This window comes from Xiphophorus couchianus, chromosome 23 (assembly GCF_001444195.1).
Source record: "Xiphophorus couchianus chromosome 23, X_couchianus-1.0, whole genome shotgun sequence".
In the NCBI taxonomy this organism is placed as follows: domain Eukaryota; kingdom Metazoa; phylum Chordata; class Actinopteri; order Cyprinodontiformes; family Poeciliidae; genus Xiphophorus; species Xiphophorus couchianus.
The window spans coordinates 1,966,637-1,991,499 of NC_040250.1; the positions used below are offsets into that span (position 1 = coordinate 1,966,637).

At 38.0% G+C, this 24,863-nt stretch overlaps 2 protein-coding genes across 2 annotated transcripts; one reads left to right on the top strand and one right to left on the bottom strand.

The window, feature by feature from the left end:
- Positions 1-266: 266 nt before the first annotated feature.
- Positions 267-13,612, top strand: ctso (cathepsin O). Its single transcript, XM_028009574.1, has 8 exons — positions 267-533; positions 3,458-3,563; positions 3,784-3,908; positions 6,998-7,165; positions 7,261-7,382; positions 11,587-11,750; positions 13,150-13,242; positions 13,346-13,612. The coding sequence occupies exons 1-8, from the start codon at positions 363-365 to the stop codon at positions 13,378-13,380; spliced, it is 984 nt and encodes a 327-aa protein (XP_027865375.1). The 5' UTR covers positions 267-362; the 3' UTR covers positions 13,381-13,612.
- Positions 13,479-18,654, bottom strand: tdo2a (tryptophan 2,3-dioxygenase a). The gene is made up of 12 exons (XM_028009573.1): positions 18,498-18,654; positions 18,259-18,361; positions 18,071-18,161; positions 17,846-17,916; positions 17,450-17,577; positions 17,168-17,354; positions 16,943-17,050; positions 16,720-16,831; positions 16,516-16,573; positions 15,893-15,972; positions 14,900-14,990; positions 13,479-14,687 (listed from the first exon to the last, which is right to left on the bottom strand). The coding sequence occupies exons 1-12, from the start codon at positions 18,530-18,532 to the stop codon at positions 14,534-14,536; spliced, it is 1,218 nt and encodes a 405-aa protein (XP_027865374.1). The 5' UTR covers positions 18,533-18,654; the 3' UTR covers positions 13,479-14,533.
- Positions 18,655-24,863: the final 6,209 nt, after the last annotated feature.

Genomic DNA, 24,863 nt, shown 5'->3' on the forward strand with positions numbered 1-24,863 from the left:
TCATCAGTTCCTGGACTCTATATCACCATTTCACAACACTTCTGTTTTCTCATCCTGTCAGACATGTTTGTTTTTATCTGTAAATCACCCCGCGGTAAATGTAACCTGTAGACTATATTATAAGAACTGATTGGTTGATTCTGGAAGAAGTGATAATGGATTTGGTTTGAACTGTGATATTATCATTTTTAACAGGTTGTTTTTACACCAGCTCTCTGGAGCGAAACTGTCAGCGTTTCCCTGGAAACGCCTCTGTAGTTCTGCGCGTGCGCGCAGCGTGACCGAACACCTTTTCCGCGAACATCAAACGGCCTTTCTTCCTGTGTTTACCTCTCCGTGTTGAGCTGCTTTTTATTCGTCTAATGGCGGTTTTGCAAATGTTTTCGGTTATTTTAGTTACTGCTGCTTGTTTTGGTGAAAGTGTTGCTAATTTAAATGGGTCTGGGATTGATTTCTACTCGTTCAGGAAGAAGTTTCACCGTTTGTATGAAGTCAACAGTGAGGAATTTAGCCGTCGTCAAATCAATTTTCAGGTAAGAGATTGGAGATGGTGAGGAAGAGATAGAGAGAAATTTTTTGTCCTGTTTTAACTCGAGACTGTTCTAAACTAAGCGTGCAACTGTGTGGAAGCTAAACAAACGGTTACCTGCTTTCTGTTCAGGAAAAACACAATCTGACACGTAAAGTTGTAAAAATAGCGGCGCAGTTCATTTCCTGCAAAAGTTCAAAACTCGAAGTCACAGTTCAAATTATTTAGTGTCCTGCTAAATCATTCATACCTTACGGAGCCCTCTAGGGGACATGGGGAATTTTTTTTCTTTTGCGTTCCCTCGCAAAACTTTTGCGTTACCTCGCAATACTTTTGCGTTCCCTCGCAAAACTTTTGCGTTCCCTCGCAAAACTTTTGCGTTACCTCGCAATACTGTACTGGTCAGTTATGCAGCATAATTGAACACTGCCAGCCTTTCTTACGGTGGGCGCCGTACTTTCTGCTTTAATATAAGGTTATGTGAGGTTTTTCCATGAATGTTAGTATCTTTTTGTGAAATATCTGAAGTTTTATATCTTTCTTTAGGATAGAAAGGCACCACAAACCTACGATATAAACAGAAACCTTCTGTAAGTAGGAAAGAAATAAAAATACATTATAATTTGGACTATTTCTGAGTTATTATCGCGGGTAATAAATCATCTGACAGTTTTGATTGTGTCTCTGTTGTGTTCGTAGTCTGAATGGTTTAAAGAGCTGCTTTCAGTGCCGCTCCATCTTAGCCTTAACAGACATAAACATGCAGTAATAAATCGATTTTCAATCAGTGTTTTGCACCAAACAGTTTTTACTATTAACAAGTTTTTATTATTAAAAACACGACAAACTAATGATGGTAAAGGGCCGCACTGGGTTAACTCGGGGAATCTCATCTGTCCGTTTATCAATCAACTCCAAACCTTTTCTTTGTTCTGTCACAATTATCGATTTATTCCATTTTGATGATCAGGCTCCAAACTTTGCAAGGACTGACCGCCCCGCTCACCGCTTCCTAATACACACAAAGCCAGTATCCTTCCCATTCATACCTGGTGACGTCACGCCCACATCGACACACCCACCACACAAGTGTCAAAGCCGCTGCTCCTGTCATATCAATAATTACTTATTTCATTCATATGGCTCTTACAGAGCCTCAGTGAAAACTTGTTTATTATTATTAACTGTTTGGTGCAAAACACTGATTGAAAATCGATTTATTACTGCATGTTTATGTCTGTTAAGGCGAAGATGGAGCGGCACTGAAAGCAGCTCTTTAAACCATTCAGACTACGAACACAACAGAGACACAATCAAAACTGTCAGATGATTTATTACCCGCGATAATAACTCAGAAATAGTCCAAATTATAATGTATTTTTATTTCTTTCCTACTTACGGAAGGTTTCTGTTTATATCGTAGGTTTGTGGTGCCTTTCTATCCTAAAGAAAGATATAAAACTTCAGATATTTCACAAAAGTTTTGCGAGGTAACGCAAAAGGTTTTGCGAGGGAACGCAAAAGTTTTGCGAGGGAACGCAAAAGTATTGCGAGGGAACGCAAAAGTATTGCGAGGGAACGCAAAAGTATTGCGAGGTAACGCAAAAGTATTGCGAGGTAACGCAAAAGTATTGCGAGGTAACGCAAAAGTTTTGCGAGGGAACGCAAAAGTTTTGCGAGGTAACGCAAAAGTATTGCGAGGTAACGCAAAAGTTTTGCGAGGTAACGCAAAAGTATTGCGAGGTAACGCAAAAGTTTTGCGAGGGAACGCAAAAGAAAAAAAATTCCCCATGTCCCCTAGAGGGCTCCGTAATACCTGGTTGAATTTACAGCCACAAGTCCTAAAGTTTTTTTATTGGACGTCTATGTGACAAAGCAAAACAATGTCCATAATTGGAAGTGGAACCGTATTCACAATTTTAATATTGTGAAAAAAAAAAATCTATAAAGTTATATTTAGGTGTATATTTAGACTATTGCGTCCTCTAACACAGGGGTCAGCAATCTTTGCAAATAAAAGAACCACTTTCTCCTAAATACCAAAGCGACAGAAAAAGATTTTAAAAACATGTCCAAAAATTAATTATTTTTAAAGGAAATTAAATTAATTTGTTTTGTTTTATAACAAAATTAATCAAAGTTTCACTGAAGGGGAAAAAATATATATATTTTCAGCAGAGTAAACCCTTTCAATAAATATGTTAAAAATATAAAGCGCAAAGTGTGACGCTTTATAGGATTTATATCACACTTTACAAGATGTTTTGTTCTCTGTCACAAAAAATCCTAATGAAAAACATTCAAGTTTCCAGTTGTAACAAAATGTGAAACAGGTTGTGAGAGAAACTTTGCAATGCAAATATTTGCAGTCCTTGTACCATTGGTGCTCTCTGTTCTAGATATTCGTTAGCTGCTAAACCTTATACTCTTTATAATTAATGACCTATTTGGTTTTGTAAGAACCACAGTGGAGGGGCCAAAGTGCCTGGTGGCTCTGGAGCCACATTGCAGACCTCTTCTTTGTTTTGCTCTGTCACAAAAAATCCTAATGAAAAACATTTAAGTTTCCAGTTGTAACAAATGTGAAAAAGGTTGAGACAAGACATTACTGATGTTTAACCATCTTACAATCTAATGTAACACAATGCAAATATTTTAAAATATGTGATAAATGAATAATATTGTTTTGGTTGTTATCATGTACAGTTTCACTCCCCATCCATTGTTTTGCTTTTTTAACCTAATGAAAATATTTTAAAATGTGTGTTTTATTTTTTGTATTTTTCTGTTTTTCCCCTTGTTGTTTTTCCTTCTTTTTCTTTCTGCTCTTTTCCCCTCTGTCTTTCTGTATTCCTAGAAAATATTTCAACGTTGCTTTCTTACTTGGTTAACTATCATCCAGCATTTGTGTTCCGTGTGTTTTTACAGAATGCTGCAGTGCGACATCTATACCTGAACTCATTTTCCAGGCAGACACAGTCTGCTACATATGGCATTAACCAGTTCTCTGACCTTTCACAGATGGAATTTAAGGGTGAGAGGAAAATTCCTTGTGGATTTGAAGCTTGCAGAATTGAATAAGTTGCATGTACTGAGTGTCTGTAAACTAGCAAGTTAAGACATGGTGAAGATCTTTTATCAAATCACTTCTTCTAAATGTGTTTAGTCATGTTGTCTGGCTCTAGAGGGAAGAACCGTTGTTAAAGTGGATCTTTGTATCCAGGATTGAGTCTGGACTGGATCTTTGTTTGCAGATGTTTACCTCCGAGCAGAAAGCAGCAGTGCTCCTGGCTTCGTTGGATCGACCAGAGCGGGGCTCCCGGCCAAATATGACTGGAGGGATAAGGGAGTGGTGGCACCGGTCCAGAACCAATTAGCGGTAAGGTTAATACAGACAGATGATGGATATACTGGATGGCTGTTACACTCAAATCACTGTCAACAGAAATAAACAACATGGATTAGTTCATCACATTAAAATTTGCTAATGGCAATCCTTTGGTCATAACAAAATAATAATCAAAAAATTTATTTGGACCTTTCGGGAGACTGGAACAGAGGTTTACTTTGCAACAGGATAATGACACTAGACATATGGCCAGAGCTGCAATAAAATGGTTTAGTGTCACATGTATTTATGTGCTAGAATGACCTAATCAAAGTCTGTACCAGGATAACTGCTGTTCAGAAAATCTCCATCCAGTTTTCTAAACTTGAGCTGTTATGTAAGGAGAAAGGGCAAATATTTTAGTTTGAATTTGCAAAGCCGGGAGAGATGAACCCCAAATGACCTAAAGCTGACATGGAAGGTGGGAGCTGAATACAAATGCATGCCACACCTTTCAGATTTTGTTTTTTTAAGAAGGTTAGAAAACTTTGACTAATCTTTTTTCTTTGTCACAATGATGCACAGCTTTGTGTTTGTCACATCAGATCTCAGTAAAGTTAATTTGAGTTTTTTGTTTTCAACTTGAAAAAATGTGAATACATTCAAGTAAAATTAAAATATTTACAAATCACTTACCTTTGCAACGTCTTCGTTTGTACACAAGGAAAATTTGATCTTTTAAACTAGACTCTAATGTAATAATACATGTGCAGTAATTGAACGCTGTTTAATTATATTATTTGGTTTTATGATTAGATTTTTCAAACAGATGGTAACTTCTTCAGTTAACCTGGTTAATGTGGGTGGAGTGAAAGGATTTCAGTCAGTACTGGCAAAAAAACCAAGGTTGACCTTACTGAAAGCCGCCACCTGCCACATTCCTGCAGCTTCTCCACATTTCAGCAGCTGCTGTGCTCTCCACAGCTCACAGTGAACGTTAGTGGCAGAAAGTTCAGCTCAGGGCTTTAGTGGAAAATTTAATTTGAGATTTTAGCTGCCGTTCCGTTTAAAATGGAAAGCATAAGTTTGAATGTTTATCATAAAATAGATATTTTACCACGTCGCAGTTTGAAATGAAATTACGGTGCGAGAGGTTCACACATTTAGTTTCGACAATCTGGCTTCAGTTCGTCACCTCACCATCTGCCTCGCCAGCTCCTCCTGTCTCCAAAATGCAGATATATACGGCAGGTCAGTGGTGCCGTACAGGTGCACACATTCTCACTTATCAAGTCTGTATTTTTGCTTCATGTGTGAAACAGGGTTGGTATTTTTCAGCCCTGGATTTGCGCATCTACTTTCAATATCAGGAGGGACAACTCATCCCTCCTGAAATATCTGATTTGCAGCTACTGTACTCTTAAGTACAGTTATGCAGTTCAAAATCCTAAGTTCCACTTAGTCTTTAATTATTTTGGTAATAGTATAAATAATTGCCAAGTATTTAAACTTTTTAAATGAATGCATGTTGGAAACTTTCACATTTTCACACCCAAATCACCTTCCCCTCATCTTGGATATATTTAGAAGTCTCAAACTAAGATTTACGACGAGTGCACAGAGAGTTCTCCCTTCTGCAAATCAATTTTAGTCTTGGAGAGTTCAGCTGAAGGTCAAACATTCATCTGCAGTAGTAATGGACAGAATACATATTTGAGTGGCGGGGGAGTTCAATCGTTAAGGAAAAGCAATGAAACGATGACAAACCAAGCCTTTGAGACTTCAGCTCAACGAGCAGAAGGGACCTGGGCTCCAAAAGAACTAGGCTTAGTGAAATGGAGTTGTTGCATGTCCTTTATGAAGGTTCACTTTTTGCTCTTTTTGTCCTTTATCTCTTTAGTAAGTCAATTTGCTGCGGGGGATGATATTTTCACTCGAAAGCACTTCTCCTAAGGGAGAGACGTAACCTATACAGGAGAATGCTGCATGATAACATGGTGTATATTTCATCCTTTTGAGTACAGGGAAAGTTTAGAGCTCCTGGGAGACTCTGTAAACGACCCGAGTCTCTGCACTCACCTACCTCAGCTCGCCTGCAGTTTATCTGCCCACATTTCTTATTGTCTGGCTTGTTTGTGGTCCTTCCTGGGCTCGGTACCCACACAAGATTAATTTATAGGCAGAAGATAAAACACGATGCCATGCACACAGACACCAAATATCAAGTCAATTACATCAGATAAACTCTTCTCTACTCAAAGTTTCCTTGTCTTGATTCCTCATTTATAGCCTGGGTGCATTTCAGTGCTCACAGATGGCTTTAATATTTTGTATGCTTGGTGCATACTTATCTCCAGTCCAGGCAATCAGGATTGAATTTAGCTTCTGTATTGATTTTAAGCCATAAAACCACTTTGATAAAAAATAAATAAATAAAGTGTTTCAGACAGCAAACGGTTCATAATATTTATGAGAATTTCTGCTGAGGGAGTGAACATGATGTAGTGATCTCCATGCGGTGTGAAGAATATAATTTGTTAAAATATTAAAGAGGGGAAGGAAAAAAAACTATTTCTCCGCATAATAAGGTATTGCATGCTCTGAATGAAATAGCTACTGGTTTCTGGAAGGGAATGAAATTGACTTCTATCCATTTTTATTACAAGAATTACTTTATGCTTTATGAATATTAGAAATGATCGTCTCTCTAAAGCTTGAGTAACAGCTGGCTCTATGTATTTCTTCATCATGTCGCTAATAGATGAGAGTGGAGTTTATTCATTTAAATTTTCCCCAAGAATTTAGTTATAAAGTGTTTCTGTCAGTAGGTGGCAGCAGAAAGCAATTAGTCACAGTTCATTTGGTTTAGTCATCTCATCCATCTTTTATGATTCAATATAGCAAAAGAATTAGATTTGAAAATGTATTAATGTTAATTTATTGTAATTTAACAAATATTTTCTGCTACAAACAGATTCAGTTTTTATCTGAACTCAGAGACTTTATATGTGTGGGACTGATTTTTGCACAAAGGCATCACCCACCTCTACAATTCCATGGAAAATAAATGCTATCAGACTAAATGTTTCATTGGCAATATTTAGCCCCTTACCTTATTTCACTGTTTCCTTGTTTTGTAGTGTGGGAGTTGCTGGGCGTTTAGCACAGTTGGTGCTATACAGGCCGTTCATGCTATGGGAGGCTCGCAGCTGGAGCAGCTCAGTGTGCAGCAAGTTGTCGACTGCTCCTATAAAAATGAGGGCTGCAATGGAGGCTCGCCCTCCCACGCTCTCGCTTGGTTAAAACAGGTGAGGTTTGCACTGCGTTACAAGTTGAAACAAAAATGACTGCTAACATGTTCCTTAAATTTATGGCTCAAACTGACATGTTCTTTATAATGTAGACCAGAGTGAAGCTGGTGAGTCATTCAGACTATCCATACAAGGCCGAAACCGGAATGTGCCATTTCTTCTCCCCAACACATGAGGGTGTTGCTGTGAGGAACTTTTCCCTGCATAGCTTCAGGTAAGAGATAAACGTTTTAAAGCACAATGAGCAGCTGAAACTACATATATATGGCATTAAAATCACTCATTTCTATTTGTCTGACATTAATCCAACCAGTCAGGATTACTAACATTATTTCAGTTTTTTTTAAACTACTGTCTTCATATTCAAAAGTTTAATTGCACTGACTAGATTGCTGTGCCTTTAGTTAATTTTGATGCATTTTAAGGCATCCTTCTCATACACACTGCTTTCTTTGGTGACATTACAAATTTTTATTTAGATATATTAGTGAAGACATTAGGAAGAGAATTGTGTAACTCCTGAAACTGTAATCCACAGTGACGGTTCCATACCGTCCCGGGCTGAAAGGCCACTCACTACAAAGAAACTATTATTCCAAAAGCAACATAAAAAAACAAATCACATTCTGTTTATTTATTTAGTTTATTATCCAGAGATTAATTGGTCTTAAACCAAAGTGTTTGGTTGGATTGATCAATGTTACAGTGAGTTTACAGACCCAAGAACACCATCCCAACCGTGAAGTATGAGGTCTGTTTTTATTTTGTTGCAGGAAGGTTTTGTGCACCTCACATAATATCTGCTTTCATGAGGACAGGAGCTTGTGTGGAAATATTGAAGCAACGTTTCATGATATGAGCTTTGAAGTTTTAATTTTGGGCTCAAACTTGCCTTCCAAATAGACAATGACCTTAAGCATCCAGCCAAAGTGGTTACAGGGGGGCTAAAGACAACAAAGTCAGTGTTTTGGTGTGGCCATCAATGGGTCCAAATTACAGCAAACTATTGTGGAAAGTTTGAGGAAGGATATCCAAGTCATAAATCATAAATTCTACAAATTTATGATTTATAAGGAAATGTATGTAAACATCTGACGTTTAGGAAAAAGTAATTAAAACAATAACAGATTTTCTGTCATTTAGCAACTGAAAATAATCCTGGTAATCCTAACTGACCTTAAAAAGTAAAAATTTAGTCTGATTTAATATCTACATGCACATATTTGGTTTTAGTTATATATAGTAAAAGCTAACAATGAATGTAATTCTGAATTTTAACTTGGTGGTTAAAGAGGAAAAAAGTACAGAGAGTGTAGTATTTGTCCTGTCCAATCACAGACCACAAACCACCGTGATCAGTCTGTCAACACAGGTTCTGATAGCTCAGTAGCACAAAGGTGTTTCTGTCTGAGTCAGGTGTTATGGCCAATGAGAGGCAAAAATATTTGTTTACTCATGATGGGAAGATGGTTTTAATTGAGCTTTAATTTACGGACGACATTTTTCCAAAAGAAAATGTCATCTTCTTCAACTGTAAGACTCTAAACTGTAAATATATTTGAAACATCACATATGCTGAATGATAGTTTTCACTCACAGTGCCTATGTTTAAGCTCAATGTTTAAAGAGATGTTGATACCACTCCTTGATAAAATATGCAATGCTATAGATGTAGACGATAAAACCAGACACAGAAGGCTGTAAGCATAATTGGATGCTTTTTCAGTTACTGTTTATTTTTAAGGGTCCTTCAAAAGGAAATTCAGTGAAAAAGCAACAATAATAAAAACCAGTCGGCTTGGTAATAAATCTGCTAGTTGTAATCATCTCACGTGCAAAGGAGACGCATAAATCACTTGCCAGGGAAATGGGAGAATGAGTGATGACCGTGGCCAAATGCCCACTGGTTTGTGTTGCCACCAGCTGGCCTGGACTGTCATCCAGGCAAAGAGTCTTATAAGCCTCTGCTTAGCAGAACACAGCAATTGGCAGCTGAAAAAGGAAGAGTTCAAGTGTTTCACTTGAGAGCAGATTTGCGCTGCTACTGCAGGACCCTGGATCTCCATCAGATGGACGTGTTCGCCTCGCATCTGTGTTCAGAAAGCAAAATGATTCAAGAAAAACTAATATATTCTGAAAATGTGTGAGCTAGCTGTGAAAAAAATAAAAGGAATAAACACCAGAAGCATGAAAGTTGTTCCGCTTTTCAAAAGGTGTGTTCTGTTAGATGTCAGAGAAATCTTTCTGCCTCCAGTCCGAGCCGTAAAAACCACCATGAGCACAGAGACTGACGACATCGTGAAGCAACGCTCCAACTTTCCAGAATTTGTATTGATCTGTTCATAGTTCTGAGTGAAGTTCACTGTGATGTTTATCAACAGCCATGTTTGTCCAAGGAGGTCAGGATGAGCAGGACTCACAGAAAGCTGTGATTTGCAGACTTTCTCTGGCTACAAATGCAATAAACCTGCACTGGTTCCCAAAATGTGCTCTGTTCAGATGAGACCAAAACTGAGCTTTTGGGGGGGTATGGGGGGGTGTTAGGTGCTTTTGTTGCAAAAACACTGGAGCTCTGAATACAAAGGCATGCCACATTTTTCAGATTTGTATTTTGAAACATTTTGTAAACCGTGTATAATTTCCCTTCTGCTCTATGATTATACCCCACTTGGTGTTGGACTCACATAAAAACATAACAAAATATGCTAAAGTTGGTGGTTTTTAACGTGACATGAGAACATTCAAGCACTTTATTTATACAGCACTTTTCCACGGCTCTGTACGAGCCTGCCTAATAAAATAACTAAAAAGATTTAGAGATCTCAGGCTGAGAGAAGATTAAGGGAAACCAAGGTCATAATTTTCAGTGGTAATTGAACTTCAGGTTCTTAAATAATAGCAGAAAATCCTTCTGAGCCCCCAATGGAATCAGAGTACTTTAAATCAAACTCAAGCAGGGCAGAGCTGCTGCTTTCTGCTGCTATCATAGACCTTCATTAAATCTCACGTTTAGCCAGTTTTCTGTGGCTGTGAATTATTTTCTAACAAAACAAAAGAGATGATTGTAGATTTCAGGAGAAACTGGGTTAGATCCCTCATGGGAGAGGAAGTGGGGGTGATGGAGGAGCATAAATACCTCTGTGTTCACCTGGACACAAACTAAGCTAGAGAAGTAAGTTTGAAGAAACTTGAATAGCATAAATTACATTGACATTTAAGTTTCCTCTGGAACTAATAAAGGATTTGAGAGAGGGTTGAAAAACGTTTAAGGTGAAAAATAAAAGACTAAAGGAACTGATTTTTATTTTAACTTAGTAGTTTGGACAGCAATTCTCTGAACGTTTTTATTCATATTTCAGATCCCTACCTTGTTTCTAGTTAAAGCAAGTTGGTAGTGTTTCATAGGTATTGTTTTTTGTTTAAATAAAAGCGCAACAGTGAAGGTGTATTGTGACCTTATAACACCTGACAGTCAGTTAAACAACAAAAACTTTGGAATTGACAGGTGAGGCTTTTTAAAGGTTGATGATTGACTAGAAAACTGCAATCAGTGCACTTCTATCATTTGGCAATTTTCTACATTGAAGGAAGTTTACAGCTCATTATTCTCATTAACTGCAAGTGTGAGAGTTGAATATGCTATTATTTGTGTTTTGAATTCATTCTTATTTTCTGTGCTAATCCCATTTGTGGATTGTTTTTGTCCCTTATGACTCCAAATTTATCTTTGTCAATGAAACTTCCTCTGAATTTTCCGCAAGCGCAGCCTGGCCTTGTTAAGACAACTTAAAGCAAAGTAAAGATGATCTTCAGTCGGAGTAAATGCCAATGTCACGCTACCACTTGAATTACTCGTTTTAGCATTTTCAACAATTCTCTGATCTAGCATGAAAATGTCTCTTTTGACCTGCCCCCTGTCTTCAGGAGTGGGACGTCGCTGCTAGAAGTTGTATCATCGGGAGGCCAGATCTTTACTGCAGCACAGCGAAACACAAACACCATGACAAAGTCAAAGTGACTTTTCAGAATAGTTCGTCACATAGAAAGAGGCCCTATGGACGACATGAAATGAGCCTGGCAGCGGAGGGCATCACAGATTCCCCCAGTGGGAATCGTCTGGCGGGATGACAGGAAGGGGCAACAGAAGGGGGCCTGCATATGCTCACTGTAGAAGAAAAGAGAATATATGTCATATTTGTTCAAAAGCAGATGTACTAATGAGAAATATGGATAGTAGATCAACTTTAATAGTGAGAAGATGGCAGAAGCATGTCCATCTTTCAGATGTTTGAAGAATCTTTAAAGCTTTCAGCACATGTTCAGCTCTCTGACTTTCTCATGTTCTTCAAATAGCAAGTTAATCAAAAGGCCAAAGAAGCCACCCATAGAGAATATGCTTCTGTAATTTTCTTCCACAGTGGTCAAGAGGAGGCGATGATGGGTCAGCTGGTGCAGTTTGGTCCTTTGGCTGCCATCGTGGATGCTGTCAGTTGGCAGGATTACCTGGGAGGTATTATCCAGCACCACTGCTCCAGCCAATGGTCCAACCATGCTGTCCTGGTTGTTGGATACGACACGACTGGTACAAACTCCTGCACTACATGCAACGGGAACATTTATGTGGCTCTGTATTCTGCTTTAGATAATGTGGGCTGTAAAAGTAATTTACACAAATTAGTGCTGCGGGAGAACAATATGAGGCCCACTGTGTCACTAAGGGGAATATATTATTCAGAGATCGTGGAACTAAGATGTGAGGATTTTAGTTCCTTGCATTTTGTTCCTCACGTTTGAAAATAAAGGGGATGCTAATTTAACTCTTTTATTCCAGACCAAATTTTCAGTCACTTAATTTGTTAGATTCTCTTCCAGTCTGTTGAAATGATCAATATCAGGGGCTCCGATGCTAAAGAAAATGGAGTGTGGAGCCAATATTTGTTTTTCCAGACCTAATCCAGTTCAATTATTCCTCTAACCAGTTGATGAATTCACAGCTGAAACTAGAAATGTACATACATCGAAAAGAAAGACTTGCACCTTTCTTTTCTCACTGTCTGAAGTGAAATCAGACCAAACTTCTCTTGTTTTAGGTCAGTTAGAATCAAATATTATTATATTTACTATAATAATAGTAAATTATTACTATTTGGTAAAAGCCAAAACTGAGAGAAAACAATTTGTCAGATTTATTTATCAATGCCATTAAAATAAAGAAGTTTACATACTTTCCTTAGTATGTGGTGTAATTACCTTTCAACTCTATGACCGGTCAGATGTTTTGGGTTTACTTGTATGGAGTCGTTGTCCATTGGGAAGACCCATTTGGACCCAACCTTTAACTTCCCGGCTGATGTCTTTAGATGTTGTGTCAATATTCTTTACATAATGTTCTTTCCTCATTATGTCATCTATTTTATAAAGTGCATCATTTCCACCTGCAGCAAAGCAGCTGCTCATCATGATGCTGCCACCGCCTTACTTCACAGTTAGGATGGTGAAGGCGTCCAGTTGGCCAGTTATGGTTCTCTTTGTGTTTTGCTTCCTCCTTTCTGAGCGGCCTTTCAGTCCCTGTCAGTACAGGACCTGTTTCATTGTCTTTCCATCTTCAACAGTATCTTCACAAGATCTGTGACTTTTAAAGAGGCAATAATCATTCTGTATGCAAACTGGTTTTGAAGACATTAATAAATAAATCTGATATTCTTTCATTATTGTGGCTTTTGGCAAACCGGAATAGTTTTGGTAATTCTGACTTGCCTAAAAAAGTAAAAAGAGCAGTTTGAGTTTTCTTTAACTGTAGCTATTTACCCTCATATTAAATTCCTACCATAGAAGACCCCCAACTGATTTTCATATTTCTCAGTTTGAATAATTTAACACAGTCTTATTTATGGTGTATTATAGAAAGAAAACAGTATTTATGTAAAGGCATAAACACAAACAACCTATCAAGCTGATGAAATTCATGTTTTGTCTCCTAGGAGAAATACCTTACTGGATTGTACAGAACTCCTGGGGAACGACATGGGGAGATCAGGGTTACGTTTATGTAAAAATCGGTAGCAACATCTGTGGTGAGTTAATCTCCTTCATCTTTTTGCACGTTTTGATGCATTAATGCAGTCTGTTGTTCTCCTAAAGTGTTAATCACGCTTTTCTTTTTGGGTTTCTTCCCAGGTATCGCAGATTCTGTGGCAGCTGTTTTTCTTTGATGACAGTTTATATTTGAGTCAGATGGGTTTGTGTGAGTCACTGCATGCGGCTGCTTCCCGTTGCCAAAATGAAATAAGTCATCTGCTCGTCTTCAGTGTCACTGTGGATAATGCTTTTATTGAAATGTAGCCATCTTGTGTCACAAAAACAAATAAATCTCCTCATATGTTTGCAACTGTTGGATTATAACAACAAACTGTGACACAATAAAAGTATTTTCACTATGCAAAATACATGCAGCTTATTAAATACAAAACATATATTAGAGCTCATAATTCTTCTATACAAATATATAATGAATTAGTAGATAAATACATTACAAAATTATGCAGAATACTATACAAAACACATCTGAAAGAGCTACATCATTAGGATTATGTAATAATTCATGGCTTCTCTTTGATATCATCATATTTAAGCAGTGCAAATCTTCCTGCTTTAGACATTGACATTTTTATGCTTGAGATTTCATCTTATTTACACTTTGTTTCACTGAAGGTGCATCTCGGTTTGTCTGTAGCGGCCCGCTGTGACATGCTGACATGAAAGGCGTTCTGTAAAACCCGGCAGCGTTGTCCCTCTGCGTAAGGTTTGATCATTCCACCCACTGATCCGCTTGCCTCCAGGTCAGTTCTTCTTCATTTATATAACAGTTACTGAGGGAACATCTGAGCAGGTCTAATCAAGGAGCCGTCTGCCGCACTGTGACTCTGAGACAAGATTAAAGTAAAATAGCTTGATTCGGCATCGTGAAATATTTAATGTCAGACATTATGTCACAAGCTCTACGACTCGTTTTATTTTTGTGGTTTATTTTTACCACATGCTAAAGCTTAATATTTACAAGCCTAACTACTCAGTTCAATCTTATCTTTTTCTTTATACACTCAGTAAGTCACCTTTACATCCATTTAACTTGGTATAAAACAGTAAAGTTCATCATTTTACTTACTTACATGAAGTTTACTACAATGTTTATTGGTCTTGAGTAAAGCAAAGTTGAATCAACTTTAAGTCAGAGTGATGCTCTGACTCATGCATATATTGGCCCAACACAGGGGCTCCCTTCACCTACACACTTGGCAAATAACTCCCCGGCTGCGATCTCTGTCACAGCGAAGGGAAGCCATAACAGACGGCTGAGATGAACTCCTAGTCCGAGTCCTCGCTGCTGCAGTAGGAGCTGTCGCAGCACTCGGCCATGTACAGGAAGGTGTGAACGTTGGGGTTCAGTTTGGGCACCCAGTGACGAGGCACCAGGAACGTTGCTAGGTTAAATAGATCCACGAACACTTTGTAGCGGTCACTAAAGAGAAAGAACATCATGTAGTTGTACGTTGGACACTACAGAAAAATGCTGTTGTTCTGAAAAGTCCAAACTTTCTGGGAAACAATATCTGAGAAATGGGTTATTGTTCGATAAGAGTATCTCAGTTCTGTCCTTATCTAAATCATCTTGGATGGGCTCTGCAGAGTGATGTTTGCAGTCAAGAGACTGAAGTTAAAATTAAACAATACCTGACAGTGGATCTTAAGTAGTGGTAGCCTGATGAGCCCCCTGTGCCTGCTTTGCTGCCAATCATTCGATGTACTATGCACACATGGTTGTCTTGAAGGGAGAACAAGAAAAAAAAGTAAAAATCTTTGGTTTGATATCATTTGTGCTGCCACTTCCAGTGCACTGTTAAAGTATTTATATCCCTTTAACTAGTTTACATTTTTTCATGTTAGGATTTTGTGTGATACACCAACACAAAGTGACACATAATTGAAAAGAATATATCAGCTCAAAAGTTAATTTACAATCCATTTGTGTTCAGCTCCATTGATCGGGGGTGTTTCTCTAAACCTCTAAGGCAAAGAAGAGATTTTGCCTCTTCTTTGCAAAATAGAAAACTACAACACATACCAATGCTTTCATGCTTAAGTTTCAATCTTGCATGTAAGCCAAAAAAATACAATTTTAGACCCATCTGACGAGAACGCCACATGTTTGCTGTGCCTGCTGCATAGCTTGTGGCGAACTTCTCAAGGCTTTTCTTCATATCTTTCTTCTTGCAACTAATAAAATTTGGATTTGTTTTTACTGTACTCCCACCTCGCACCATTACCCGTTATACCAAGATTAAATTACTCACAAGTGGAATTTTCTAATTCTGTCGTTGTTTGCATTGAATTTTATTAAGGTCATTTTTTATTTTTTATTAAAATGAAGAGGGATGAATATAAATGGAAACATACAGTATATATATTTTTTTTTTGTAAAAAAAAAAAACACTTTGAAAACCATATACCCTTTTCCTTTTTACCTCAATATCATCCTCTTTATTGTTTTTTCTACATTTCCAGGTTTATGGACATCTAATCTGAGTCACTTTTTAATATCATATAGTCTCTATTGAGACTATATGGATGAACAGCCAGATCTGTTTATCCAGTTCTGGCTTTAAGCTAACTAAAACACTCTGTTGCTGACACAGTATATGCAGAAAGTCCCATAGAAATACTTACATCTCCATTTTGTCATGAGGGTGTCCATGTCCATGAGGGATGTGAGCAGCTGGAAGGGAACCTGGAACCTCGGCTCTTCCCTGAAAGGTAAAGGAAGGTTTGATGTTTTAAACATCTCATGAAAATCCTTCTAAATTTTAATGGGAGTAAAACGAGAGCAGCTGTCTCCTGTGCACCACCAACAACCTCGGCAGTTTTGCACTAATTATCACTGTGCAGTTGCTGCCGGATGACTTTGTTAGCTCTGCTGAAGCCTTAATGAGCCTCATGTGACATTCTGTCCTTATCACATGTGTTACGCAGCTACGACACCTTTAGGAAAATCTGACAGACATGCTCAGACTGTTGAAGTTTCCTCAAGACCTCTTTACTAGTGCTGTAGGTGTCGCCTGGCTGACAAGGTTTCAGAACCGGGCTTGTGATATGGAAATGTTATGGGGAGGAATTAATGAGCACCCCTGCCTCTGGAACTTGCACTGAGATGTTCTTAAGTTAGTCCCTTTGGAGGTGCCAACACCTTCCAGATATAAAAAGTAATGTATGAAGTGTAATAATATGGTGTAAATGCTGCAGTTTCACTAGAAAATTAAAGGTGGAGAAACACAAAGAAAAGCTTAACTTACCTGAAGAAGTAAATCATCAGAGCACCTTGTAAAGCCTTGTAAGACAGCCGCCTTTCCCCTTGTTAGCAAAAACAAAATATATTAATTAATTTGAAGCAACATAAATTTACTTTATTTGTGTTGCAAAAGTTCAAACTCGACAGGACTCAGTTTTGAGGAAACGTTGAACACAGAATATTTCCAACAGTCTGATTAAACGACTACCTTTGCTGACCAGATGTTCATGACGCTTTTCATCAAATAGGGACATGAAGTGCTCTCTCTGTTGGACGACCTCAACCATCAGCTTCTCCTTCTCCTCTGACTCTGGCATTTTCTACAAAAATAAACAATGTCCGCAAACAAAACAGCCAAGTTCTGTCAATCATCCATGCACTTTGGGGCGAAGCTGGTAAAGTTTGTTCTGGGAGCTGAAGTTATTTCTTACCTCGATTTTCTTTTCCTCCACATTCAGCCCGTCAAATATATTGATTTCAAGCCGTTCCCAGAAATTGAATCCATCCACTTCCAAGCCAGGCGTTCTCTCCAGCCACTCCTGAAAGAAAGGCCCAAAGGTTTTATGCTATTTATTCCCTGCTCAGAGCAAGTCCAACCACACAGTTATGTGAATTAACGTGGTGGGGAATCAATGGCAAGAAGGACTGAGACGAACCTCAACCAGCTTCAGAAGTGTTGGCTCTTGCTCTGTCTCTAGAAGCGTCTCAGTGTCATCCCCTTTAATGTAGTCCTTGTAATGCCGTCGGTTGTAAGGAACCCTCAGGTTGTCCTGCACCCCGATTTTGTTCTCCAGAAGTCGAAACTGAAGGCTTTCAAACCCAGAAGCGGAAGTCAGGTACGTCCTGCAGACACAAGATCAAATAAACATCCACAAGCAATTCATTAAAGACATAGCGCCTAAACATATAGTTATTCATGAGGTTGCTAATGAGTTTACCTGAAGTCAAAGAAATCCAGCGCTGTCATTGTTTCCAGAACTGCGAATTGGTCGACCAGCAGTCTGAAGATCATTACTATCCGGTGAATCCGTGTGTTGACTTTGAGCATGTTGCGTTCATCTCTAACCTTAAGGAATAAAAAAACGTATGACTTGACAAATAATGACAATACAGTCTCCAAAAACCTCCTAAGACAAAGAAGCTGTAGTAGTAATGAGACGTGTATCGGTTTTGGGGCAATTAGACTTTCTTGTTTTTATCTGCCTGAGCTCTAAATTTAAAGGTAACTTTAATTCAGTCAGACACTGAGATCTGACTCTTGTGAACAGTTTGAAACCTTAAATATTGAGGCTCTAAATCTGTCAGTACAAAATATTCTTTTCTGTGTGACTTACATGTCCGCTGATGAAAATCTCCCGCACCGAATCGAGCTCAAAAAGAATCTGCTTGAACCACAGTTCATAGGCTGAAATAAAAATCAAAGGCTTCAACATCATAAATACATCTGCATCAAATTAGGAAGTTAAGATGCTCAGCTGTCAACAGTGAAGTAGGTCATCAACTTTCAGGTAAATAATTTTCTGCTTGATTAAACACCAGTAAGACATATTGAATGGTACCTTGGTGGGTGACGATGAAAAGATGCTCGTCGTGGATTTTATTGCCTTGCAGTTCACTTTGCAACACTTGAGCTGTGGTTATTTTGTCCAGCTGAGGTTTAAAATTAAGTAAAGCAAACAGCAAATAGTTGGTTTCTAAGTTTCTTTCTTAAAAACGTCCCAAAGATAAAATGTAAGTCTTGTTTTACCTGCAGGTAGTCTCCATAGATGATTCTTCCTTTACTGTCCTTGTCTGCCCCTGCCTGCGAGGCATCCTGGCTTTCTTCAATAGAAGGTTTACTTTTGAATAACCTGCAATATGACAGAAGGCAGCCCTCAGTCATTTGGATTTTTTTTATTAACAGAAATGAACAGGCTTGCATTTTACTGTGTATGCGAAATGTGAAAAAAGAAATAAAAGTCCTTAAATGTGATAACTGAAACATACAAATGTTTCTTCTCAAAGTACGGGCATCGACTCATGGTTTATCCTAGTCTGTTGCAGCAGAGATGTGTTCCTCTTTGTTTTATCAAAATTTACTAAAACAGTCTTCAACTCAGTCTGAGTTTTTAAAGATGCAACTCATCCAATCAGCCAGTCACCATCCGACCCGCCTCTATTTGTCCCATGCTGTCTGTGTTTATCTTGAACTCTGGTTACAATCTGGACTTTGTGTTACCAAAAAAAAAGATAAAAGTTCACAGTGGCTGATTTTTTTTTTTTATGAAATCAAACTGGATTATTTTTGGTGTCAACTGAAAACATGGAAGTTTGACATAAAAAGCTGGATAGGAAACGAGGCTCACCTTCACTGCAGCTTACAGGAGAACATCATCTGCAGCAGAACCCAACAGGTAGTTCTGATTGTTTTATTCTGTTTCTATTTCAGTTCTTTCTTCCTTCGTCCTCCTTAGAGATCAATTGGACAGGTCTAGAACCTCCTGACTGTTTAACTCCGTGGTTGTTTTGGTGATGGGTTTTGGCTCCTAATGAAGGAAAATCCATCTATCATTTACAGAACCAGTAGAACGTATTGACCCCCCTTCACTTCTACATTTTTACATTATAGACTTATTCTAGAACCAGTTAGTGTTCAGTTTTCTTTTTAAAAAAAATTAGACACAAAACAGTTTGGATTGACATGTTCAAGATGTGTTTGTTACTAACTCCACAGAAATGAGCGCTCCTTCCAGAAGGCCATTCAGGCCTTAATTGTAGAGGCCAGATAGAAGTTGGTTCTGCTGGAGGTTTCTTTCTGTTAAAGGGTAGTTTTCCTCTCCAATGTCGCTGTGTAAATTCTCCGGATGAGGAATTACTGCAAAGTCAATGAGTTTGCAAGTCGCTGCGTACTACTACAGGATTAGTGGATTAGTGCAAGTCAATGATTCAATGCAATCTGCTGGGTTTCTTTAGAAAGAAAACTAAATGATAAAAAAAAAAAAAAAATCCTTTAACTCTCTTAAGTAGGGTGTGTTGTGAATTTGCTCTATAGAAATAAACAGAATTGAATTGTCCCAGAGTGACCCTAGAGTGAAGCTAAACGTGGTTGTGACCAACCAGCCTGACTCGGTTTGAAAGGTTCTGCAGAGAAGAACGGGAGGGAAATGATCAAAACAGGTTTACTAAGTAAAGCAGGAATGTCTTTACTAAGCATGTGAAGATATTCCTGAGATGACTTAAAGGTGTGATTGCAACCCAGAGTACCTCAACAATATGAGTTTAAGATATAATGAGATCATTCATATGTGTGTAGATTGCTGAGAAAAAATATACTCAAATCCATCTGAAATAAATCAGTAATGTAACAAAATCAGAAAAATTGAAGGAGTGTGAATAAGTTTGTTGCCGTTATATTTACATGTCTCTACAATACCAGATGAGCACATCTACACAAAATGTCTTATCTTCCATTTTCCTTTCTAATCTTATGCAGAAATTTTGTCATATTTTTAAAATGTCTTTACACTTTCACCAGAAACTATTTTTTGATAGTCTGTCTCATGAACAGTTTTCTGATCACAATGACAGCAGAAATAAAAAAGTGGTTGCATTAAAAAAAACAGAAACATCAAACATCTTTAGAAACTTAAACCGAGTCCAGAGTCATGAGCAACAATCCAATTATCAACATTTCCTTCCAGATTTGAGTTTTTAAAGTTTTTTTTTAAACTATTTAAATTTAAAATTTCTGGCATTTAAAAATCTTGCGAACTTGTTGGATTATCATAATGATTGTTAGTAGCATTAGGTTGAGTGTTTTACAATAAGCAGTGAACCTCTATGTGGACAGCTCTATGCCCGGTCAAAGGTCATTGTTGCTGTTTACTGTTATATTTGTGATGAATCAAACAACCTGCTGTTGCATAACAGATGGACCTGCTCTGTTCTTTACACAGAATGACCTGCCGCCCTGCACTGACGTGGATTTTACAGAAATGTCTCATCTACAGATTCATGATGATGATAAAAGCATTTCTTTTATTTCTTGAAAAAAATCTAATTTTTAAAATCATTTTTATTCGTGGCTTAATAATAAATCAGATGCAATTTTAAAGGGTTTTTTCCTGTGCATGTGTGGGTGTGTGTGTGTGTGTGTGTGTGTTAAATGTTTTATAAACACATTCACATGCTTTTTGGAAATCACTGCTGCCAGTCTGCAGGTCATTCATCTGTAAATATTTGCACTTTGGTTAATATTTAATTCTGCTCATTACTGCATCTCAGTGGCTCTAAGAGTTTTCTGTGAAACACTCCGACAGTTTCCAGAGAAAAAGCTTCTTTGTTTTGTAGAAAGCGGGTTGAGAGCTGCTGAGGACAGCGTGTTGGGAACGCAGCCTTGTTACACCTGCAATATCAGCTGTCACACAAAGTTCATGGGAACTGTTTGTTTGCTTTGGGTCTCAGGTGGCAGGTTCTGTAGAAAATAATGACAAGCTTGATGGCCTCCACCACAACACGCCGTCAGTCACAGCAGCCGTTTAGGAGAACCGTTGAGCTGGTTTCATCAGTGAAAAACTAAGATTTCACAGTCCGCCCTGTGAACCTCCCAGATCATTAGCTTTGTGTTTTTTTTGTTGCTCTTTGTGGACTTAACCAAGTTGAGTCCCATCAGTGCGTACAGTAGTCCTACAAGATCAGAGGGATGGTAATAAGCAGCTATTTCTGAATTGGGACAAGGTACGAGCCTAGCATGAGGAGCAGCGGCGGCCCCAGAAAGCTTTGTTCTTGTTCCCATTTAGCTGGGATAAATGGGACTCTAGTGGAGACGGGTTATGATAGATGACGTCTTTGAGATGACATGAAGCCATCACTGTAGATTTTCTGAGCCTTAACAAACCCGTCCATCATGCTGGAAGGACACAGGTGTCTTTATGAGTCATCTCGGAGGTCTGAGTTTGAGGCGGATTAAAAAGAGCAGGGAGATGTCCTGTTTTTGTTCTGGCTACCATGTGAACCGTCCTGTGAAAGTTTACTCGTATAACTGTCTCCCCTCCATGTCTTTGAACTCTGCAGTCATAATTTCCTGCTGCGGGGATGTTTTTATCAAGCAGCGCGCCTTGCCTCCAGCTATGATTTGTGATCTTAATATAACTTTGAATCATTTTTCAGCTCTCAGCCCATCATTTTAAATGTCAACATTCTTATCCGTGAAAAGTGTTCAAAAATCAAACAGGGAAAAAATAAAACAACAAACGTGTTGGTGTGTGACCTGCATGTTCATTCTGCAGGTTTTCCACCCAGTCAGGACTAATTATTCTGAAAGCGAGGGCTGCATCCAGCTTTATGCAAAATATTTACTCCCTTACAGATTTGTTCTATTTTTGCTTTTTTGATTCCATTAAAATGTAAATTTAAATGGACTCTATGTAAAAAGTAGTTGAAATGGTGTGAAGAGTTTCAATAAATACTTTGGTAATAACTGCTTTTCAACACTGTGAGAAATTTTCAGTTTTAGTTCTGTGAAAGTATGTTTAAAAAGGGAAAAAAAAGTTGTTACAAACTGATAGATATTTTCCTTCAGGATTTTCTGCTAGAAAGTTGATTGTTCCCTCAGTTCGGAAAAATAGCCCAGACCATGATGCTGCCACCACCAAGTTTGATTAACTGTAGTGTTCATTTTCTGAAATGCTGTGTTAGCTCTCTGGTTGGTGCAATGCGACACAAACTTTCTGAAATATCTCAAAATATCTTCCAAATGTCTAAGTGATCATGGAGGTGATTTTAGGCAAAGCTTTTGTCTAAAATCAAAAAGACGTGACGTTTTACAGGTCAGACGTCCTGTAAGTGTTCTTGATGTTTTCTTGGAGTAATTTTGGTTGGATGGCTTCTCCTTTTTTCCAGTCTGTGGAAATTTGCTCTTACTTTGATTCCCAAAGACTTGGAAATAAATCTGGACGTTTCCCCAGGCGGATGGATTTTGGTCACCTTGTTCCTCGTCTGTTTTAAGATCACGATGTGGTGTGTTGTTTTTCTAAAATGTTTTGTGTTTCCAGAAAGTTTCTTTTAAAGTAATTTATTGAATCTCTAGGGCAGGTATTAATCAGACCGGAGAGGGGCTATTGAAGTTGGACTCAACCTTCCAAAAAATACAATTAATCACAGGTAATAAAAGATTTAACTAGAATATCAATTAGTTCTCCATGCAGGGCCCCCTTGGTTTGGGCAACCTTTTTTCCTCATCATTATTTGAAAACTGCTTTTGACATAAATTATTGTTAGAAGAAATCTGTAAGAGTTAAAATACTGTTCCATTGTTTTGGAGTACAGAATCTGCCAGTTATGATAATATTCTTTTTTCCTAAATAAGATGTTTAGGCTAGCTTCTTTTTAAGGTTTAATTCTCTATGACTCTATTCTATAAAAGTATGATGTTGTCTTGCCATGTGGGGAACAAAGACTAACAGAAAGCTTGTGATCACAAGTGAACAAAGCCGGATTTTCTCTGAACATCTGTTGTTCACACACTGTCTGTGCACCAAGAGCTGCTTTTATCCCGCATTTTGTCACCTCTTTGGAAAACATTTGCAAATAGAAATAGTGTGTGTGGCTCTATGGATAGTTTTTTTTAAGTGGGCAAATGAAAGTAAATAGTTCCCATATTTTTTGAAAACTTGTGCTTGAATTTTTTACACCTCTAAATGAATGATCTTACTTCCAGGTCTGTGTAAAGCAGTGGGTCCACAATCTGTCCCATAAAAGTGAATGAACAATGAATTCACACTAGAGTTGGCTGCTTGTTGAACTGTAACACATCAGCTGTAAACAGAAATCTAACACAATAAATGAATAAAGCTGTCACATAAATACCATAAAGCTCTATTAAACATGCATTAAACAGAATCTGAAGTGATTTGGATTATATTAGAGTGTTTTGTTTTATTAAAAATCCGGAGATTTTTTTCCTTGTGATAGGTTCCTTCCAACTTCACATTAATTAGTAAATCTCCAATGGCATCTTCATTTTAAATAACGCGTTTCATGTCTTACAGTATTAATTTTTGACAGCTTATAATTAGAGCTTCCATTTTTAAAGTCTTTATCTTCAAAATAAAAAAAATAAATTACTGCAAAATCAAACCTGATTTGCTTCTAACACTGCGACCAACCCATCAAAAGCTGAATAAATTCAAGCTTTTTATCTTTAGAACAAAGACTTTATGACACAATCTCTACTATAGACCTGTGCCAAATCTACAAAATCAAAAGATGTAAACTGATTTTCCATGATCAGAAGCGTGATTCTATATGGATGCTCTTTATCTAAAGGAGAAGCTCAGTTGAAGCATGGAAACTGCTTGATTTTTTCCCAGTTCTCTGCTGTGGTTGTTGCACAGTTCTCTTGGTTCTTTGATGTTTTTGCAAAGAAGTGCCATCCCTTTTATACCAGCCTTTGAAGTCGGTCTAGTTGGAGTGCATAGTGATATATAGCATGCTGTTTCTTGGCTATACTTACTGTGGTCACAGTGAGATACTGCAGCAGCACTGCGGTTTATTCTAATATCACTGGCTTAGCTATTCCATTTGATGTCTCTTTAAATTAACCTGGAGCTTCCAGAAGTGATTGTTTAGCTCCCAACATCTGGCTCTTTAATCACAAGAAGTTGACATGATTGTTTGAAGTTGGAGCTCAAAGCGGCGCCGTTTTCTGACCTTTCTGGGAGCGCAGCATCGGCAGCCATTACAGGTGAGTCCACTGGATGAGTCTGATCCATGTACTTTGTACCACTAGAGAGCATCAGAGGGCAAAGAAATATGGGAGGCCTTCATATTTAGCAATGCTTAGTTTGAGTGAGGATTTCTCTGAGGAGGTTGGTGTAATTTAGAAGGTACAGTGCCATGTTAAATATAATATTCCTTAAAGCTTTTCATATTATGTCTGGCTACAGCACCAAACTTTGACACAATAATGCACATTTATGACATGGGAGTAAAATTAATTAAATGCATTCAACATTTTTTTTTCTTTTGATCCTAAGTGTAATCTAGTTTAACTACCACTGGATTTTCTTTCAACATCATCTTCAAAAATCAACTCACTGATAAATCAACATGAATTCAATTCAATAGTTTTTATCTATATATAGCACCAGTTCACATCCACTGACCTTTCAGCAGTAGTCATATTGAACATGCATGTTTCAACCACAGTGGGAAAACACTGGCCTAGATTCCAGACCAAGGGTTTCCAACCTGCGGCTCCGGAGCCACTAGTGGCTCTTTGGAGCTCCCTTTGAACTAAAATAATAAAAAACATACTTTTTTTTTCTCTTTTCATTATTTTCAGGAAATGTCAACATCCCATAGAAGCAAATG

What these genes read in the sequence shown, in the direction of transcription:
- ctso (XM_028009574.1), top strand. Translation starts at nt 363, where the DNA reads ATGGCGGTTTTGCAAATGTTTTCGGTTATTTTAGTTACTGCTGCTTGT. An exon ending in TTTTCCCTGCATAGCTTCAG is followed by an intron (nt 7,383 to 11,586) that starts GTAAGAGATAAA and finishes TTTCTTCCACAG; the next exon opens with TGGTCAAGAGGAGGCGATGA. An exon ending in AATCGGTAGCAACATCTGTG is followed by an intron (nt 13,243 to 13,345) that starts GTGAGTTAATCT and finishes GTTTCTTCCCAG; the next exon opens with GTATCGCAGATTCTGTGGCA.
- tdo2a (XM_028009573.1), bottom strand. Translation starts at nt 18,532, where the DNA reads ATGAGTCGATGCCCGTACTTTGAGAAGAAACATTT. An exon ending in AGATTTTCATCAGCGGACAT is followed by an intron (nt 17,578 to 17,845) that starts GTAAGTCACACA and finishes TTATTCCTTAAG; the next exon opens with GTTAGAGATGAACGCAACAT. An exon ending in CTGGATTTCTTTGACTTCAG is followed by an intron (nt 17,355 to 17,449) that starts GTAAACTCATTA and finishes TTGTGTCTGCAG; the next exon opens with GACGTACCTGACTTCCGCTT.